Source organism: Cariama cristata, unplaced genomic scaffold, assembly GCF_000690535.1.
Source record: "Cariama cristata isolate BGI_N322 unplaced genomic scaffold, ASM69053v1 scaffold2962, whole genome shotgun sequence".
Classification (NCBI taxonomy): Eukaryota; Metazoa; Chordata; class Aves; order Cariamiformes; family Cariamidae; genus Cariama; species Cariama cristata.
The window spans coordinates 177554-199545 of record NW_009603098.1 but is presented as its reverse complement, the minus strand read 5'-3'; the positions used below and the strand labels follow the sequence as shown (position 1 = coordinate 199545).

The window sequence follows — 21992 nt, the reverse complement described above, 5'->3', positions numbered from 1 at the left end:
CCCCCCCCCCCCCCCCCAGAAAAAAAAAAAACCCTCACACAAAAAAGGACTTATTTAATTTTTGTATCTTGTGAGAAAATTAATCAAAGAACACTAAAAGAATGAATGTGGGATTTTATTGATGGGATTGTATTTTGAATTTAGTCTTTCAGGGGTTTTGTCTTCAAATTAATTTTTTCAGAACCACCTTGTGTTCCAGGCTGTAGTGAAAGAATACTTAAGATGCATGTTGCTGCAGTTGCCAATTAGTCATTTGGAGTTCACATGGAAACTAGTGGTGTGTGCAGCCACGGTTCTCTTCTCCCTCTCATTTCCTTTAGTACTTACTAAAGTACTTTCTGGCAAGAAGCAGCTTACTCTCATCAATTCACCCTGTAATGTCAGTCGACAGGTAACAGTTGCTTGGCCTTGCTAGGTCACCAGCTGGCAGTAGAAATGTCCTAGTTCTCTTGAGGCTAGCTCTTCTATGAACAACATTTGTGTTTAAGGGGACGAGCTGTCTCAAAAGCAATGATCAGTTGGGATATTTCGTTTTTTTCATACCAGTGGTTTCAAGGAATGCTGCCAGTCTCCCCTTGTCTCAGACATTTCATGGGCAATGAAGCAAGAAAGGATATAAAAAAGCAGCCAAGGGGCTGTTAGCTGTGGTGTCTTTACACATTTTATTTTGGCTGTTTACAAGCCTGTTTTGGGGTCGGGGTAAGGTTCCTATATATGATGTAGTTGCATGTACTATTTCTGTATCTTTGCATTGCATCTTTTCAACCAAACTGAAACAGTGATGTATCAAAAAGCAAAAATTTGTGTTTATACATTTAGCATCTATATTCAGTGTAGCTGTTACACTCGCTTGCTATTTCAGGTTATAGACTGTTCATGAAGCACTGAAATGTCTGAGATATATATACAAGAAAACTGTGCCAATTGTGGAACTATGCCAAGAATATAACAGCCTTTAAAGCTTCAGCAAGTAATTAATAAATAGCCCTAAGACAAATTGTGAAAATCTTTAAAATAATATAAATTGCGTACAACATTGATTTAGAAAAGCAGTTTAGTCGCATTCTCTCCTTTCCTTTCACAAAGCTCTAACCAAGAATCATGCAAGTCATGCATGGGCAGATTGGGAACTAGAGTGAACCTGGTCTCTTAAAATGCAGGCAATTTTTAAAAAGTGTAACAATATAATGGGTTATGAAATTGCAAGACCAGTATAGTCTTTCAAAATGTGTTTTTTAGGGCATATAAAAGTGACCCAGAACTTCAGTAATGTTTTTCAGGTAAGTAGGCATAAAACTGTAGGAAGCGTTTCTCAGTAAACTTCCGTAACTTCACCATTGTCTTGAATGAAATTTACTGATGCTGTAAGTCAGACAAGGACCTGCTTGCTGTTGTTTCCTGTAGTCCGTGATGCAACCTGCAGTGGGCAGTGGAAAGATGGCTTGAATTATAGACTGCCTTGGAGTTCCCGTGGCATATGTCATACACTGTGTGAGTTTGTCTGTATCGGCGTCTCAGAAGAACAAAAAAATGTAATATAACTTTTCAGGAGCATTTGATACTTTCTGTCTTAATGCATTTCATGTTGCACGTGTGATCTGAGAATCCAGGTTTTGAAATCAATGACAAAGAAGTCATGCTGGTAGTTGGTAACAAATGTTCTGTCATTTTTACTTAGCTAAGCAACTGCTATTACTGCTGTTGCTAGTACCAAGCAATAAATTTGGATTGCTTTTGACAACATTGCAATAATCAATATTTTCTCTTTTTTTAGCACTCTTACTTTACTGTGCCTGACATCAGAGAGCTTCCTAGTATACCTGAAAATGTGAGTACTCTAGAGAACTGTGCACTTTACCATTTCTGTTTAGTGTCAACAGCAAAATAGGTAACAATTGTTACCTCTGTTTGGCCTAGTAATAGATTATATTCTGTAAAATATTACTAGATGTTGAAGTGAACTTTAGATGGGTAATTTATAGTAAGTATTGGGCAGAAAACATTGTGTTGCTAACTGCAGAAATATATGAGTAACAGGGCTTTTGAAGTACAACATAACAGTAGAATTTAATGTTTGCCATTTTAATTGAGAAAAGATACCACATGAACAGGAAATTGACAGCAGAATTATCTTAAGCTGTAAGTCAAGATACTTATTTAAAAAATATAAAGCTTTTATTATTATCACCACTTAGCGTTAACATTCCATGATTTTGTGGTTCTAAGAAGTGAGGAAATTTAAAATACACATTTATAGTTCTAGCCTACTTAAAATTGGGAAAGAACAGTGATTTGGTAACTGTATGTAACAGTATGGTGGCATTTCGGAGAATAATAATGGAGTTAATTTGTGTGAAAATTCACTCATTACAATAAGCCTATGAAAAATTCTTGAAAGTAATCTCAAGGCAGTTTTGTGATTACCATTTGAGTGAGTACTACAAGACCTATCCTTTGCATAAAAATGCAGGATTATATTAGAAAGGAATTTAATCCGCTTTACCAAGACTTTAATTTATATCAAAAAAAAAGACAAGAATCTGTTGAGATATTTCACCTTTATAGCTGACGAATCAGAGTCATGTTTTCTTCTCGTAAGTTCCAAAGAACTACTGTTTTAAAAGAAACTTTTGCAATTAAAGGAGCAATTTTTTTCTTCTGCATCCAGATTTAGTTCTCCCCTTGCTGACCTCACACTGTTTACATAGTTTTGTTGGTTTTCTTGACATGTGAGACTGAGTAGAACATGAAACTGAAACTAAAAACTAAACTTGGGAAGTAATTGTTGGAACCTGCTGGAGAAATAATATACTGGTTTGAAATGAATTTTCTTTGGAAAAAATGTTTCAGTACAATATGTTGTTTTTATTTATTAAAGTGTCATGGCTACTTATTAGTCAAGCCAAGGATATAATCTTGATACTCGATATCTTCAGTGGAAGAGTTTGGTATTTCAAACATCTGTATTGCTAGTATTTAAGAAAGATCAAATACTGCTTTGGTATTAACTTGCCTTGTTCTTTAGGATGTTGTCAGAATTCAGATAGCATATACCCTTACTTAAAACGTTTTTTATAGATTCAGATGAACATCTAGGGTCTTTGCTTTAAAGGTGTATTATTAGCTCTAGTTGCCCAGGCAGTCTGTCTTTTCTTTGTAATAACATCTTCCTTCTGTATCACATTTACACAGTAACATTCAAGAGTTGACAATCTGCATTTGTGATTAAGAGCTGAAATGTATTAAAGATAAAGTACTAATGGACAGATTGATATGGATTGAAAAAAGCAGATCTGCTAATCGTACAGGGAGACTCTTCTGAAAGAACGACATGAGACCAGTAAAAATGATCCATTTGTTAGATGGCTTTCTGAAAATGTCAAGCATACCTGGTTTCTTTAGGGCCACTTATTCGGAGACTTTTCAAGCCTCACGAAGTTGTCTTGTATGTGTTTCAGCATACCTCAGCTTTCTAGCCAGATGATAGGTCTGTGGGAAGACAATGCTGGCATTTGCTTCTCTTAAATACTCTTTAATATGCTCCTGCTATATATCTCAGCCAAATTTCTGTGCCTGACATCTCGTTTTCTTTCTCAAACATTTTGCGGTCTGCCTTAGCACCATATACCTCAATTTATGGCATGAAAGAAAGAAAAGGGAATCATCAAGACATTTCATCTCGTTTGTGGATGATCTGTATAGCAGATAACATTTGGGGCTTTTTGTTTCTGTTTTAAAACATTGTTGCTAGCTTTTCTGTGTTGTAGACTCTTCATGCTGACGCGTATCCTGTCAGTAGATTTAACAGATGTGCTTTTTCTTCTAAGGTGCTCTATTTTTGTAGAAATATGATACATTAGGAGTGATTCAAGAGTCAATCCTGAATCTAAACTGGCTATCAAATCCTGTCCTAATCTGGACATGAAGTTACTTGTTTATAAGGTATATATTTTATGTTCATCTCTTTTGTGCTAATGATCTCAAACTTGAACAGTTTTTGTTTGATAAACCTCAAATCACCAGGAGAGCAAGGAAAGAAGTTTATTTCCATTTTGCAGGCTGGCAAATTGGAGGGCAGAGAGATAGGAGCTAGTAAAGGCAAGAAACCGGTGGCAGGGTTTAAAAGTAGATCATCTGCCTTGGGCCTGCTTTAACTGATAGGGAAGAGCTTAATAACACAGTACATAGTAAAGGCTTTAGGAAGTATAGCTGTATTTATGCTCGGTTGATTATGTCTGGTGGTGATGTTTGCTTTATATTCGAAGGTATGAGTCAGCTTCCCAAAACATTTGAGCAGGAGGCATGATGAATGCTCGTGAATCACAGGCTGTTATAAAAGCAGAGGCCTTGGGCCAGAAGGAGTTGGGAACCCTTTGAAAGCTGAACGCTGAGCCTGCATAGGAGGGAGTGCCATGTGATGCAAAAAACCATCCTCTTTGAATCATTGGGTGGTGCTGATGTGCCTCAGAGGGAATGGGACTGTTTCAGTGTAGGTATTCTGTGCAGCGATGTGACTGTGAAGGATGGACTCCGCAGTGTCTGGGGTGAATGAGGGCGCCTCTTGGAACAGAAGTGGAAGAACATTTCATTCAGTTAACAAATATATATGCCCATATACATCTATAGATACACACCCAAATTTAAAAAGCTAGAGCTCATTGTAGGAAAGGAAAATACTAGAAATCAAACCCATTGGTCTAACTGTTGTTGCAGTTGAGTGTCTTCTGTTTCTCAGGCATTTCATTTGTTTTTTTCTAATAAGCATTGTGTAATTTCTTATGATGATTTTATCTATCTGTTAATGCAACTTTCATGTAGAATTGAAGCATATTAGGGAACAATACAAGGACATTAAATGAGCATAAATCTTCATGGATTTTAATCAATTGGCCTGATTTATTCAAAATTCTACATACCTTATCAGTAATTACACTTTAAATCCCATATTAGCAAAAGTTTTAGTAGTGCCAGACTTTGAAGTTGTATGTAGTGATTAATGGAGAGCCTCATAAAACTCTTATTTGGAATGTTAACAAACCTCTTGGAATTATCTGACTTTGTGTCAGATCAATATGTTTAATGAGTCACGAAAACGTTTAGCACAGACACTTTTATGTAACAGCTAAGCATTCACTTTTTCAAAAGATTTAAGTTATATGAAAGATTTGTAAATGCATTGTGACTTCAGAAATAAATTGAGTTCATTGCAGGAAATACAAATACAGTGCAAGACTAGTACAAAGACTAGTGCATTTCCTAGTAGTATCTGTTGTGTTTCAGAAATAGCGGGTAAGTTAGCAGTCTGAAATGATGACATTTTCTTGGTGATGATATTCCAGTGTATTTTTGTACCACCAAGTCCTAGATTTCAGAATGCCCAATTTTTCACTCATCATAACGTATGACTTTTGCTACCTGTTTGTTTGGTTTTTTTACCCAACCCCCCTTTTTATTTCTATATTTACACCATTTGATAAAGTGTATTGTCTTCATTATTCAGACCACAGCATGGCATTATACGAGAGTGTTAGCTGCATACCAGATTACCTAACCCATGTTAGATTTTTGAATGTGTGATATTTCAAAGAAAATAAATTTCTAAATAAGATGAGGGATTTCCAGTAGGAGGATGGAGAAGGAAACCTGACTCAATATTATTGACCTGTTCTAATAGGAAATTTACTGGAGTCTTGTAACTGAAGCTGTTCAGGAGGAGGCTAAAAGTAGTGAACTGTAATCCATGTTACTATGTTTGAGTTTCACTCTTTGCAGAGGAGAGAGCTCATTGGTTTGTTCTTTCAGTGAGAAATTCTTCATTAGATGATGGAGGAAGAGAAGTACACGAATATTTTTTTCTTTGTCTCTAAAGTCAGTGTCCATGTGCATTTACTGATAATAGATAGCAAATGATCAAATAGATGGTTGATCTAGGAATGAACTTTCAAAGGAGCACAAGGGAATTTTGTGGCACTTAGTGAGTTTTGAGAGGAGTGAGGATACCTGTTCCCATATTTTAATTTGAAAATCCCACTTTTTACTCTCCCGAGAAAGGTTTAAATCGTAGAAAACAAAATATACAACCATTATACTGCAAATTGGAACGTGTTCATTTGTATTTATTTAACTCATTCATGGTTTTGTCACTTACGAGACATGTCTTTCAAAATACATGTGTAAGTCCCAATTTCATCATCAAAGATGACAGGTTTCTTATAAATAAAACTTAGAGCTAACACGTGAGTTTCCTTAGTATCAATACATTACCATACAGCCCACATGCTTCGCAGGTGTCATTGGCAAATTTCTGAGAGCAGGGAAGACTAAAACCTTATAAATCTTTCCATCTGAAGGTACATTTGTGTGTCAAAGCCACTGTTTTGCTACAATAAACTTGATGAAAGAATGATTGAAAAGCAAGTCCCTGTGTCTATTTTCCTCTCGCTAGTGGATAGAGTTGCCTTACAAACACATCCGTGAAACATGCATATTTGCATCTTCCGGCAGAGTGTAGGGATTACGTGCTCCTTTTGCCATGCCCCTGATTTGGGTGGCATCAAAGGGAGTTCAGTGCTACTTAAAAATTCTTTTAATTCACACTGTTTGCAGTAATTGTGTCGTCATGCACTGTGTTTTGGCGTCGTGGAAAGATGGGTGAGAGGGGGAAGAAGAGCTGTAGAGAAGACAGCTTATGTTTAGACAAAAATATCGTGCTAATCAGCACAGATGGGATGAGAAATACAGAAAAAGTACATGTTAGTTTAATAGGTTTTTGGCAAAATGTGTTGGCTTTCTTTTTTAATTCTTTGAATATACCTGTCTGTGACTATAGCTTTTCTGTAGCAAAAGACCTGAATGATTATCTTATATTAACATGTTTGAAGCTAACCATAATGAGCTTTGTCTTTATCTATCTACATACTGGTACAAAAGTCTTCTAAATACAATGCTTAATTTTTCTTTAGTTCTTTGTGTTTGGATGGCAAGCTGTGGAACATATTTTTGCACAGTATGAAGCATCTTGGCAGACTTCTCAGGCCAAGTATTGGTGGGTTTAGAGTTATCTTTGGATCTGTCAAAAGTGCTAATAGGCTTTGTTGAGCTTCTTTAAGTTTCTAAATGATATTTGCTTTTTGCTTTTCTGCACTTTTTTTATTTAACGATGATTAAGATTGCACTTGAATTCATGACTAATCTAATTTTGCTCTCGTGCTTTTTGTGTAAGATTGTCTTTATTGTATAGCAATCGTTCCATATCTGTAAGAAGTGATTTGGAAACAGTTTCCCTAATTCAGCATTTTTGGGTGTATTACTTTTTCCTCCACCACTCCTCCTTTTTTTTTGATTTCCAGATTTTGAGAAGTGAAAATATCCTCTACAGGCAAAACCCCTTTTTTTTGCTTGCCTGGCACTGTAAAAGCCCTTCATTCTAGGAGAACATAATACATTTTGATCAAGTTACCTACGTGGTGGCTTTCTAGTTTTGATAGTAAAGATCTTAGGATCACATTCTGCTGTTTATTAGAAGACATCTTAAATATTTAGTAAATGATACATGATTCATGCCGCTGCAGCATGTGCACAGGGCAATTACATTGGTGATGATGAATGGATGATGTTGCTGGCTGATGGGATAATGTGGGGGATGACGTGACCGTAGCCTCTTGGGCAGCTTGCTCTGTTTTCTTTGAACTTCAGTTATTTACAATAATTTTTACAGAGGTACTTTTTAATATTCTGAGCAGCAAAAGCATGGAAGAAACCTGTGTTGCCTAGGAAGTGTGTATGTAAAGTTTCAGCAGTGTTACTTGCTTGTGTCTTGGGTTTTCTATCTATACTTTAAAGGCAGACTGCAAATGTGCTTTGGTTACAGTATTCTTATACTGCAATTAATTTTATTTATACTATATAAACATACTGATCACTGAAGTAAAATTGGGATGTTTGAATCCTGCCTCTTTATCAGAGATGGGCATCCACTGAAATTTTCAGAGAGAGTGAATTCTCTGTCTCCTTCCCCAGTTTCCCCAGCCCCCCAGGGAAGTGCTTTGTGTCTTCCACCAAGGGGAAACCTGTGTCTGAGTGCACAAAGTGAGGAGTTCAGACAACCTGTAACTGTTTTTAGCTTGTGTGTTAAAATGGCCACGTGTATTTCCAATTATCAGAATCATTCTTGTATAGACTGAGCTTAAATTTGAATTTGTCATATTAGAATTGTCCTCTAAGAGAGCTGTTTTATTGTTGGGTTGTGAGATTTTTTTTTTGGTACTTTATCAGTCAGCTTTGAAGTTTCCATAAAAGTGACAGGACATATTTTTTTCTCAGAGAACTATCTTGTATTTAAGAAGCTGTATGTGAAACATCATCAATTTTGTTATTTCAAGACCTAGCTCCCCAAAAGTTAGTGGAAAGATATTGCAATTAAAAAGTACTCTTGACATAAGATGACATACTGCTTTCTTTCATTAAGCCGCATACTGGATGCAATGTAATAGGAGAATGAAATCTGGTTATTTTTTTTTTAAGGACACTGTTTTTTGTAATATCATGAATCAAAAATTATTTTCTCTCTTCCCAGAGAAATCTGACAGAGTATTTTGTAGCAGTTGACGTCAACAACATGCTGCATCTCTATGCCAGTATGCTGTATGAACGCCGCATCCTCATTTGTTGTAGTAAGCTGAGCACTGTAAGTAAAATGCAGAATGATTTCTTCTATTCACAGTACTTTTTTTAAAAGGATGGTCATATGTAGGAAATTATCTGATGATCTCCAGGTTCCCCTTCCAGCCTCAGCTATGCAACCTCAACTCAACTCTGTGGTTCTGTGTGATGATTTTACTGAACTTCTGTTGGCCTCTAATGTTCAAATGAAAAGGGTTTTTTGGATACAGGAGTTCTTGGGGTTGTTCGGTACGTAAAGGTACAAATATTTATGCTGTAGTGAAGTCCCTTTTTCATAATTTACTTGATTGGCGGGGGGCGGGAGGGAGATTCTGTCAAATGAGTGTTCCAGTGACCTTCTCTGGATGGACCAAAGGAGTGGGCTAAAATACATTGACAGTCATGTTTTTGCAGTTTTGTTTGATAAGGTGTAGTCTTAATGCTACTTAGGGTCTATCAAGGGTCTGAGAGATGAAAGCTACTGAATACTCTAGAGTACTTTCTTCTAAAAATGGCTGGGCATCAAAACAAGCACACAGCTTGATTTAATTCAAAGTTTTGTGTTTATCAGTCAATAAGATTGTGATTTTCTTTATAAAAGAAAATGTTAAGTTTTCATTCTGTTTGCTCTGTAAATGCATATTGATTGCTTTCCTTTATGAATGACGAGCACAAGATGGTTTAACTAATTTTGCTTTCTAGTGTTATGGACTAATACTTGAATGGTCCTTTCTGAACTACAAGCTTCCATTTCCATTTTGTATGGTAATAACTAGTCTCTTACTGTATGAGCATAACCTACTTTGTGTTTGAGATTAGAACTGCTTCATGGAATTGTAAATACTATGGAAGGCTGAAATTATGTACATAAAATCAGGTAAGGATGGTCTGTCAATACAGCGCAGAAAAATGAGAGAGTAAGGCTTCATACTTAATCTCAGAATAACTATTACGGTATCATTTTGAAAGGTAAGTGAAACTAGGAGAATTAGAGTAATCTCTGGGACCTATTAATATTTATCAAATGTTTACAATCAATCCCATGTTTAACTGAAAGAATTTTAAGTATTATAAAGTTTAATACCATAGAAAACTTGTAAAATCGTAACTGTTATATCTGCCAAGTGTTCTATGTCCTCCCTACTAAAATAAGGAAAAATATATCCAGGCCTGGTAATTGAATAAAATGAAAAAGAGAGGTGTTTATTTCAGAAACCTGAAGAATGAAAAGAATAGTAAATTATCAGAGAGGAGGAAAGAAGGGAACGGCTATCCAAAGCATTTCAAAATTTGTGTGGTCGGTTGGTTTAATCTCTCCTTTTGTGACAGAGCCTGGGAAGAAGAATTACTTACCTGTCACTTTGCCTTCCTTAATGAGCCATTTCACAAGTAGGGTTGTGTTTTCTTTCCCATCTTTCTGCTATTTCTCTTGCTTTTGCTTCTGTCCAAGATAAAAGCATGTCTGGTTTCTTGGTAGGGAGGGGTATTCATACTGTGTGTTCTTATCTTACAACTTTATATATAAACTGCTCCAAGATTGGAGTGACAGTGTAAGACAGGTTTGAAGTGTTGGGCCAGAGCCAGTGATTCCTTGCCTGCACGCTCTGCTCTGCGTGTTCCAGCAGTAGGAACAAGCTGCATTATTTTATTTCAAACTGTGCTCAGCGGAAGCCAAGACCTTGTAACTGGAAACGTACCAAACTGAGAATTCTCAAAGTAAAGTGAGGGTGCTGTGGTGGTGAGGGGGATTGGTTTCTTTGTTTGTATTTCTTAGTTTTTTAACAAAAAAGTGGAAGGGGCCTATGTGGGGTTGATTTCTTTAAACTTTGAGAGGCATGACACACTTCATACTTAAGGCTTGAATTTAGTATCGGGTAAGAGAGAAAATTAAACAGTCCTGGATATAAAGTCTTTTATGGTGGGATGAATTCTGTGCTGTAATGTAATACATCATATCAGTCATTATTAGCTATTTTATAAACCATGTGTACTGAACCTATGGAGGAATTATTTCTGTTTTCCTGGATTTATTTTTTTTCCCTACAAAATGAAGCTCAAATAGTTTCTCAAAATGTTAAAGCAATTATTCATGTTAAATTTCTTTATGTATTTGGTGATCTAACTACTCATGAAAAGCCAGATATGAACCAAAATGCATAAAAACCACCTGTGCTTGGCAAAAGCCCACCTGCTGGGGGAAGCATGCTGTTGCAAAAATGAAACAAGAGTTTTCCTTGCATCCAGTATTCTCTCTTCCATCATAACTTGCTCATGCAACTCTGCCTCAATAAGGTATGTTAACTCTTTGTGATAAGGGCAGCAGCAGGTTGTCTCTCATTATAAAAAGGTGGCTTACATGAAGCCTGATGACTCTTTAAAGACTTAAACTTCTGAATTTCTGTGATGTTTCTGTTTGGCTCCATCATACTGAGGTGATTTTCTTTACGTAATTTTTCTGTTATTTTTTGAGTGTTAGTACAAAGCAAAAAATACCATTCTGACATGGATACTCTTTTGTTCCTGGGAGTTGAGAGCTTGCCATGTCGCTGCTTCTGTGTCACGGAGAGCTCTGATACACAACCGCGCATTCCCTGGTTGGTTTCTGACATGCCTTGGGGCTCTGAGGATAAGGAAATGGTGGTCTTGGGAAAAGGCAACATATGATTAATACCACTCACCAAGTGGCCTTGTGATACAACATAGCTAAGAGCTTGCACGGTTTTTGTTCTGTAGCAGTCTTACAACTACTGTTTTAAATGTACAAGCTCTTCTTTCCCAAAAGCTCTATTGCTGTCCTTATAACCTGCCGATATAGGTCTTGGCCTTCACAGGCAGCCTTTGCCCTGCTTTGGCTGCTTAATTCTTATGTAGCTCAGTCTTAAGCTTTCTACTTTGCTTTTAGCCCTGAGTAATGCAGAAAAAATGATCTTACAAACACACAAAAGGTGGTCATTTTTTCCGGTATATATTGCGCATTTGTAGCCATGTGCTGCATCTGTAAAACTGTGCAATGTATAAGGATCAGGAGAGGGAGAGTAAAATGTTCTGGAAAATGGTCTATTGTAATTCAACAGCAGTGTGTAACTTTTATATGTGTGACAAAATCCCATTGATTTAATTTGCTCAAATAAACCTCTTAGAGTATTAAATATAAAACTGTGAAAAGTGAATTAGTGAATCAGTGTCTTTCCTACATAGCTATCTTTTTACATTCTCTGGCAACAGCTGCAGGAAGCTGAGGTGGTGGAACTAATCTTATTTCAAAATGCTGGATTCCTATAGTTTTGACAGTTGGGCATTTCTCAGGCTGCCTTATTATTAAGTGCTTGTTTTCTGTATGGCAATCACTAATCAGGTGAGGTCTCCAGCAAATATGCTATTTCTTTTTTATGAGCCCTTGTCTTGGCAGAGTTGAAGGACAGTACTGGTGCTTACCCATGGTAGTATGTTATTTGAATTCATGCCAGATAGCAAGGTGGGAGTACATCTCAAAAATAAGTGACAGGTTCTGCTCAGATGTCTGCAGTGTTGAGCATTATGTCTGTTTAATCTTTTCTTGCTGAGTTTTAAAATCAATGGGAGGGGGGCTTGGAAGGGGCCTCCTTGGATTACTGAGTTCCCTCTACAGCGGCAACCATGTTATATAATAATGCCAGGAAATAATCCATTTGATCCTCATAGAAGCAATTTTTAAGTAAGAATTAAATTTTTAAACAGTATTTTTTCCAGACATCTTTTTGATTTGGAGAACAGAAACAGAAAACATAAAGGATTTAGGAATATAGAGGAAAAACTACAGTGGGAAAGTATGCCCTTTTTTTCTGATGTGTATTTTGGAACTAGGCTATGCCTTTCATCTAATCTGTGAGAGAGGAGCATCTTCTCCAGTAGGAATAATATAAATATAAGTTGAAATACAGTGGGATAGGGATAAATCTTTAGTATTTCACAAGTCAAAAATATAGAATAAATTAAAGATTTTACAGCTCCTAACTTTTGCTTTACTTAGTGTCCCAACATACTAATATTTCCTTCCCATATGGACCATAATGTTCACCTGCTAATAAAGAGCTTTCTTATTGAGAAACACTGACCAGATGTTTGTACAGATACTTGCTGTATCCTGTCTGCTTCTAAAGATGCTCTTTCCTTAGGACAGTTTTTCAGATCTGGTTTAACTTCTTGCGTGTTTGCACTTATGGAAACACGTTAGCAGCACTGGGATGCTTTTGAGCGTTGTGGACCCTGTTGTTACAATGCTTGCCAAATCAAGCAGGGCTAAGGTGAGGAGTGACTCTGTAGCTTTCATGGGAGACAGAAATGAAAATCTAAGGGATTTAATCTAAGAGGGTCAGACAAGATTTTGTCTCCAGATTTTATCATTATTTCTTGAGAGAGTTAATGAAATTGTGGAGATTCTGAAGCGGGTGTCAAGATGAATAAAGATGAAACAGTACTATTTGTGCAGATGAATGTCACTAATTCAAGAAGATTGGTTCAATATGGTAGAGAATTGTAAAGGATGTAGGCCAAGAGATGGGCATGATAGACAAGACAGAAACCAGGGATGCAAACAGATTTTGTTTGCAGCCCTAGTAAGTGGGACAACTGTATGACAGTGAGCAACTTTCTGTGTAGAGAAGCTTCATTGCTGCACACCAAAATGCAGCTGCTCAAGTCTCAAGAAAGTAAAATCAGAATAGGTTCTGGAAAAAGAAACACAAGAAGAGATATGAATCTGAAGAATTAGATCTGATTTCAGAAATTTGTGTTTGGAGTTGAAAGTTAGGCGTGATAGCATTCTCCCTTAAAGAAACGACAGTTCTCTACGCTATATTTATATGAAAAAACTTGAAACCAGTCACAATGAGGACTAGAACTAGTGAATGCATAAACAAGTGCTACTGGGGAAGAGTAAATACGACCTTTGCAAAAGAAATCCAATCTTAAATATCTTTAAAAATCTAGATAAGATTGAACAATATTGGATTCTTATTAAAGACATTTTCATGACATAGGAGAGTTTTTATCCTCTTCAGGGTAAACAACTGGCTAAAATGTTGAGGAGAAAAGGGTGAGAAAAATTGTTGGTTTTTCTGATCCTGGAAGTTGCTAAGCAGTCCCAGCAGTGCTCTGTTGTGGAACCTGTTAAATGTCCTCTTGAAAAACAATTTTTAAAAAGGGGAGAAAATGTTGTAGCAGTCATTTTGTGCATAGCATGGATAAATGTAAAATGATGCTTATGGGAGAAAACATTTCTAACCATGTAAGCAGTCATGGTCTGAATAACTGAAGTAATTATTACCACTCAGAAAGAGATACTGGAGTTTTTTTTTAAAGAGAGATATCTATGAAAATGTCAGCTTATTACTCAGTTGAAGGCGTAGAAGCCAAGAAATTATTATGAAGGGAGTAGAGAACAAAAAAGAGGGCATAATGCCACTAGGTATGTTCATGGCTTGCCCACATTGTGAATATTGCATGAATTCTTACCTACTCCAACTAAAAAAAGATAAAGTAAAACACCAAAAAGTACAGAGAAGGGTAACAAGAACAAGCAAATATAAAAGATAATCTCTCAATTAGGGAAAGCAGAGTAGATAGAGTTCTTCACTCAGTCCACTCAGCCTGGTAAAGATACTAAGGAAGCAGGGAACTTGATAGAAATATAGAAAATCATGTGTGGCCCTTAGAAGATGATTTTTTCATTTATTGTCTCAATAATGCTCAAAACTCAGAGCACACATTAGAACTGTGAGGGAACAGGCTAAAAATGAAGAGACAAGGCAGCACTTCTCAGTGTGTTTGTTAGAATTCATTGGCACATGAAGTGTGAGCTGCAAGCTGGTGGGGATTGAGAAAATGGGCAATACCACTTTTATTGATGAGTGTATTGATCAGTGGTTTTAGTAATTTGTGTTGACCACTGTTGGACACAATACTGGGAGAAAAGGGATTTTTGGTCTGACTTAGGAGGCCATTCTTTTTCTTAGGTTTTCCTTGATTAGGTGATAGGGATAATTGGAACTCAAAAGCATTATTAAACAGACAGATTATTCATGTATTTTAGCCACAATAACAACCTCTCTCAACTAGGTACAAGGTATAGCCTAAAATTCTGGCTTTTCAACTTGAGGGGGTTTTATGTCTGAAATGTTTTCATTAAAGTCCTGTATGGGTTTACACCTGGCATACTGGGTCTTAAGTTCTAAATGATTTTTAAAAATCTGTGTCTATATTGAGCTGTAAATTGCAAAGTATATTTTGCTTCATCTTTGTAGTCACTTTCTGCTTTTGAAAAACACTGTCTTGCAAATCTTATACCTCACTGTGGTTCTTACCTGAACCACACTGCAGACAAGCACAGTAATTCTCCCCAAAAATCCATGGTCCTTGGTGCGTTCTCATTGCTTATCCAGATCTGTATTTTTTGGAGGCTTAAAAATAACACATAAAATATGTGCCTGTCTTCCATCTTCTTGCCTAATGACCTGCATTTTAATCAGAAAACCGGGTACTGTTACTTGCAGAAGCTGCATTGGAATTACATAAAGGCTTTAGCATTGAGCATAAGCCAAACTACATCCCGAGTTGTAGCCGATTTTCCCTGACATGGAGCCTTAAGAGACTGTGTTAGCTTATCTAGACCGTTTTCTTTACTAGTCATGGGTTCCCTATGAAGAGGTATATAATTCAGTAGTCTGTCTTAATGGAAATTAAGATAATGAGGACCATCTATTTTATTTTTTAAGGTTACACCACATCTAACTGAATTAGGATTAATGTCACAATTTGTCTTTGCTTAGTTTCATCTCGCACAGCTTCAGACCACCACAAGGACCCTCAGTCCTTTAGAATTTGTCTTTTTGGTATTTGTAAGCAGTGTTCTTCCTCCTTCCTATTGTCCAGACAGGCATTGTATGCTTGATTTCATCATACCTTCAAATAACTGGTAGGATTTTGTTGGGTGTTGTTCTCAAAATGTCTCACAAGTGAAACACATTGTAGTACTTGTGCTGGGTATCATTTGAGATTACAAGTCGCTCTAAACTGCAAAACACTGTCAGGGTGGATGTCATTGCCTGTCACCTCTTAGTCTCTTCCTTGTATGTGTCTCTGTGTATGAGTGTTCTGATTTATTTATTAATTTTCTGTTTTCCCAAGTGTGTGTGTGTGTTTATATCCTCTTCTTACGGTACTTTGACCATAGCTTTTGCTGAGATTTCCTAATTGAGGATTACCACCTTCTCCATTGTAATATCCTTAGTGAAAGTGACAAATATCCTCCTTATCTTCTTTTCCAAATTATTAATTATCATTTGAAATAGGATTGAGAGACATAATTTCCTCCAAAGCTCTGTGAGGATTCTCCCCATGGCTTGACTGGCACTTGTGTTTGCTGTTCGGGATCTTTTTCATTCAGTAGCTGCCAGCATCAAAACTGTTCTGAATGAGTTTTTAACAATGTAACTGAGAAATTCAATGGATCAAATGATTTGGTGAAGGGCAAGTAGATAAAAATCCCTTTTAAATATTAAAAATTTAATCACTAAGTTTAGTATGATGTATTCCTAAGAAACGTATGCCACATTTTTTTGGTTTGTGTTACAATTTCAGTGCAGTTTTATGATATTTAATGAATGGTAATTACTAGGATTGAAGGATTTGCTTTTACTGCTTTTTAGTTCCCTTTGTGTTTTCATTTCCATATTTCTGTTGCTTTTATAAAACACTGAGCGTTGTTTTCAGGTTTTGTTCATTGAGTGAATCATGTTCTCAGCTGTTTACAAAGTCAGTCAAATGATGACCACCATAAACCAGTCGTGCTTCACCCACCAATACCCTTTTTTTTAACAAGAGCACTATGTATTTTCTAATAAAGCATGTTGATATGAAAGGAGAATTGATTCTTCACTTTTTTTCTTCTAACTTTACCTTTTTAAGCTTGGTTTTTCTCTTATTTATGATCCTGTTTTAATATGTGTTTTTCAGTTAACTGCCTGCATTCATGGGTCTGCAGCTATGCTCTACCCGATGTTCTGGCAGCATGTTTATATTCCTGTTCTACCCCCACATCTATTGGACTACTGTTGGTAAGGCTATATATATGTGTCTATGTATATATATTATATAGATGTATATATATCTAGATTCACAGCAGTTTTCACATTTCTGTATAGTAAGTCTTAAGTCCTCTTAGGATGCAACTGTTACTCTAAAAATATATAGGCATATTAAGGAAGCAACCAAGCTAGTAAGAAATAAAATTTATTTTTATGTCAAGATATAATTGTCTATCAGTATGTTGAAATACTCTAATATGAGTGGTTACTATGGAATGATGCAACTTAGTTCTTATGTAATTAAAATCTGTTTTCAGCATATCTGTGTTAAGTGTTAAAAGTCAAATTAAGACTCCAACAGTACAGGATACAGTGGAGAAGATACTCTCATTTTTCTGCTTTCCTGAACTTCTGTTGGGGGTGAGGGAAAGCCATTCATTTTCCTTCAGTGATGTTTTATTATCAGCGTGTGTTTAAAACATAATATTTACCTTATTTAGGGAAACAAATATAAACCTTTCAAAAACTTACTCATTATCATGATGTGGCAAACTTCGGCACAGCCCGTGAGCAACCTCGTATAATGTCAAAGCTGGCTCTGTTTCGACTGGGAGCTCGGACCGGTTGCCCTCCTGAGGTTCCTTCCAACCTATTCTGTAATTGCACACTGTCCAGGTGGCCTAAGAAGCCTACTTATTCACTGTTGGGGTCTGCAGATTAGCGTGTCATTAGGCATATGTCTCAGGTTCTGTGGTTAATAGTTCAGAAGCCTGTCTGCAGTGCCCCTCAAACAATTTCTCAGTTTTTACTTTCTTTTCTGGTGCAAAGTCAGACAGTTTAGCCTAATCAGCCATAACATCATCTCTCCTGTTTGCTGTGCGCAGAAGTGGTGGATGAGCACCCTGAGTAATTAACAAAGAGGAAGTTTAAGGTGCTGCTCCTTTTAGTTGCTCAGCTGTTAGTTACTACTTCCCGCACTCAGTTTGTGTGACTTGCCCTCCCTGGTTTTTTTTGCCTTCCCTCTGTGTACTTAGCAGGGAGATGAAGTTTGCCCAGAAAGGGTGGCCTCACCTTAGGCTTCCTAGAGAAGTTGAACTTTCAAGCCCTGTTAGTGAGTAAATTGTTGCCTGGGCATACGGGGATGGAATTAGTAAGGCCAAAGCTTGGCTGGAGTTAAACTGAGGGACATAAAAGGGTAACGAGAGGCTTCTACAGGCTTGGAAGTAAAAGGAAAGCACAAGGAAAACGTGGACCTGCTGCTGCGTGCTCACGTAGTCAAGTGATAAAGGACACAGAAGAGGCTGAGGGACTTGGTGCCTTTGTCTTTACTGGCAAGGTCTACTGGCTCACCTTCTGCATCTCTCTGTGTGACAGAAATGTTTGTGGGAGCGTGGTGCTTAAGGCACTTTTGGGAATGATATGAAACCATAGAAACAGGCTCCCTCTGCCCCCTAGCATTTTAAAAAGTCCTTCTCAGAAAAAAGCAAAGTTAAACTTACTGTGTCATATGATACCATATTTTAAGTGTGGCTCTTAGTGTGGAGGGTGACTCTTTGGAGTTTGTTTTTTTTTTAACTGTGATAGTATTCTGTGTGACGTTTTCTCTGCATTTAAGCAAGAGTAAGGGACCAGCCAGGATAACTAGCATTTTAAAGTGAAGTGCCAGGAACTGAAACATACAGATTTAAAGGAAGCTTGTTCCTCTGCAGGTGATTTAAATGTTAAGTATGTACCTATGTTGAGGATACATGGAAGGGAATATAAAAACTGTTATCTCCTGTAGAAACAAACCTTCAATTTACTGGCTGCGCAGGCAGGGCAGATCCTAGTCATTTGCACTGCCAGCGGGTGCCCTTGCTCGGCATAATGGGCTTCGCATGTGTAATTAACACATGAAGGCTGCTGCTGCCAGCTTTTCCTTCAGGTACATGCTGCTAGGAGTTTTCAGGACAACGATGTGGACCACAAGAGGCTTTTACAGTGGGTTTGAAGATTAGGTATTCATCGACTTTCTGACAAAGACATGGTAAGAGGGGCTAAGTCCAGATCCCGCAGTTGGGAGCAGAAGTGTGCAAAAAGCGAACACTTGGGCAGTGTCCCCAAGGAAATAAAGACACAAGTCATTGAGCACTACTGAATGAATTCTTTCATGGCATAACACCCTGGCCATATAACGAATGAGCCAGCTAGTGTGTGAAAAGTATGGTTTTAAAATGTATAATTATTAGGCAGATTGTAATTGCATGCTCACAAGTACAACAACTGATTGCCTTAGCCAGATATGAACTTTAATTGGCGAGGTAGCTACACACGCTGTAATTGTTTGCATAAGTCAATTTAGCAACAATTTATGTGCCGTAAATATATTTCTCAAAATATAACCATATATTTTGTAACCATGTGAACTTAGATATGTCATTTCTGCCTCGGAGGACTGAGAAATCGGCTCCGTGCTCTCTGCTTTAAGGCAGTATTATTGCTTATTGGTATCTGCCTCTTAAGGGAAATGACCTGAGATTCTTTGAAATAAGAGTTGAATTTAATTTTGATTGTTGCCTGATTATTTCTTTTGCAAATATGACATAAGAATTTTAAAGAGCTGAAATGGAAACAAAATTTAAGGTAATGAGAATTCTTCAGTCCTTGTGAATACAGAATATCATGTTTATTCAGTTGACTGTGTCCATTTATTGACTGCCATATGACACTTTTGAATCTCCTCCTGCTCTTTTGAAAATCACAGAAGGGTACATAGACTGTATTACTTGTGATCTTTGAAAGTTTTTTTTAAAAAGTATATTCCACCTGTGATTATTTGCTTTTAATTGTTTGAGTTGCAGTGGAAACTTTTCGTGTAAAGGAAACTTCTGAGGTCCTGACTTTATATGCTGACAGCTCCATGATTGTGAAATTTGAAATTTGTTGTATTTCCTGGGGAGGGAAGAGGGACACAACAACCATTGGATCTTATCAGAGCTACAAAAAGGTAGAGTAGCTGTCTGTGCAGAGAGCAAACGGGTAGAGTAACTAACTCTTCTGCTGTGGCTGAAAGATCCTTTTGGCCAACTTCACGTACGGGAAACTTCAGGCTCGATGTGGAGAGTTCCCTTTAGCTGTTGAGAGAAGTGAGCTTCCCTGAGTGAGGCAGGAGGTGGTGTTTGCTTGGATATTGTTACAAGTGAATGGCGACTCTGCCACAAACGTGCAATAAGAGTCTGTTTCACTGACATTGTCAATGCTCAAGTTTTTTCTATAGCATTTTGTCCTTTATTGACATTTTACATCAAGTACTTTCAAAACGCTGTGGTTTCTCATTTTTTCAGTTTGCTCTTTGCTTATTTTTTTAACTTGTAATGCAGGAGGAGGAGAATTTTCTTCCCATTTCCCTCTTGAAAGAATTTTTTTAAACTTAATATTTAGGTTCACCTGCACCTGCATTCCTCCATCACATACCGAACCACAGAATTGAAAATGCGAAAAGCCTGTATCTTCAAAATGTTTGTTCTTGATACACTTACTCTTTGCACTGGGGATGCTGAGTGGGTAATAGTGGTGTGGTACCATGTACGTGTATCTGGAATGACTTCAGTCATCTGATCCCTATCATTTAGATTATTTGGGGGCGAGGGGAAGCAAAGGAAAGAGTTTTTTTTTTTTTTTTAGGTAGGTACCATTCGTTCATATATTTTCAGCCCGGGGAAAGATTTTTGTGTGGGGGAGACTAGAAATTAGCAAGAATCCTGTCATTAGATTTTACACCTTAATATACAATTGCTTGTTCCATTGAATACAGAACAACAGAGGAAACATAGGAAGCACTGCTGGTTGTGGTTTTGGTGTGTGTTTTGTTTTGTTTTGTTTTTTAAAGTGCATGCCAACAGGTGCCAAAAGTACCGGTTAATGAGATACTGCTGCCAAGCACGTACAGCTACTTAAATTTGGCCAGATCTTGTCCGTCTATTTTGTTGTTGGGGATTTAAACATTTCTCAATGTGAAAGAAACAGTCCATTAATTTTCTTCACTACTTCTTCCAGTTTGTTTTTCATGTGGCATAAAAACACTCCCACTGTGTCTGTTTTCTTCCTTTTTGCTCTCAGTGTCTGTGTTTAAAATTAGCCTGTAAGAAAAGCCTGTCTTTGCTGACCTGGTAACACAGCTTAGTATGTTCTCTAAGTCTCAGAGCATTGTCACTCGGGTTATTCTGTGGGCTTTTACCAGAAGCAACAGTATATTTTCTAGGGTGATTAAAACAGTCTTTTATAATAGATAGACTGCTTAGCAGCCAACATCAATATATTTTGAGAGCCACCTTCTTAGAGCACCCTGGTACAGCTGCTGAACGAACATTTCTGTTGGTGCAGTCTTCCCTTTCTTCAGGAGGTTTTCTTTTTTTAACTCCCTTTCTCCTGTTTTCTAAATCTGCATATAGTTCAATATACTCCTTTAAGTAGGTGGAGGCGGTAACTGGAGGGTAGATACGCCTGCGGCTCAGGAAACAATGATTCCTTCCTCATGAACCTCTTGGTAGGCATTTTGATTTAGCCCAGTACCTCTGTGTGCTCACTGAAAGCTCTTGTAGTTGCTCTTCTGGTTTCTTAGCTGTATGTTGTCTGCATCATTCCAATTTACGCAGTCAAGTTTCTAATTTGCATCAGTTACCCCAATACATTTCTGATTGAATTCTGTGAGTAATCTGAAGAGAAATCAGGAAACTACCTTAGAGAGTAAAGTACTACTGGTGTGAGAGAACGACACAGTCAGTCAGTATTTGTATATCAAGACATGAACTTACTAAATGTGATCTAATCAATTTTCCTGGAACAATGAAGCAAAATGGTACAAATCCCTGTGTAGCTGTAAACTATGAACCTTTTTGAGATCCTTGGGTTTTACACTACTTTTTTCTGGTGAATTGCAGCATTTTTTAAGGGTGGGTTTTTTTCACTTAAGAGGAAATGTCCCTCTATTTCACCTGTTTCTCTTCCAATTAGTAGTTGCCCACCTCTTGGGAGAATAATTAAGAGGTCTGTAGTTAGCCTAAGGAAACGAATTAAAGAAATTGTAAAAATGCAGCTGTAATAAATGGGCAATATATAGCCGTTAAGTCCACAATATCCATATTCATGCTTATGCATTGCTACTTTAATGATTTGATATTTACCTATATAACTCATTTGATTGTAAATAATGCTGATTGCACTGGGAACCAGTGTAGCATGAGAGGAGTAATAACCTTTCTCTTTGTTCCAAAAGGCTTAGGCAGGCAT

At 37.2% G+C, this 21992-nt stretch overlaps 1 protein-coding gene across 1 annotated transcript in view; it reads left to right on the top strand.

The window, feature by feature from the left end:
• LOC104157625 (DENN domain-containing protein 1A-like) overlaps positions 1-21992 on the top strand; it is a gene marked incomplete at its 5' end in the record, with an annotated part of 122653 nt that overhangs the window by 1733 nt on the left and 98928 nt on the right. The window contains 3 exons of the mRNA XM_009695036.1: positions 1775-1828; positions 8576-8686; positions 16654-16754. Of these exons, the coding sequence (XP_009693338.1) occupies positions 1775-1828; positions 8576-8686; positions 16654-16754 (266 nt within the window). The remainder of the gene's footprint in view (positions 1-1774; positions 1829-8575; positions 8687-16653; positions 16755-21992) is intronic.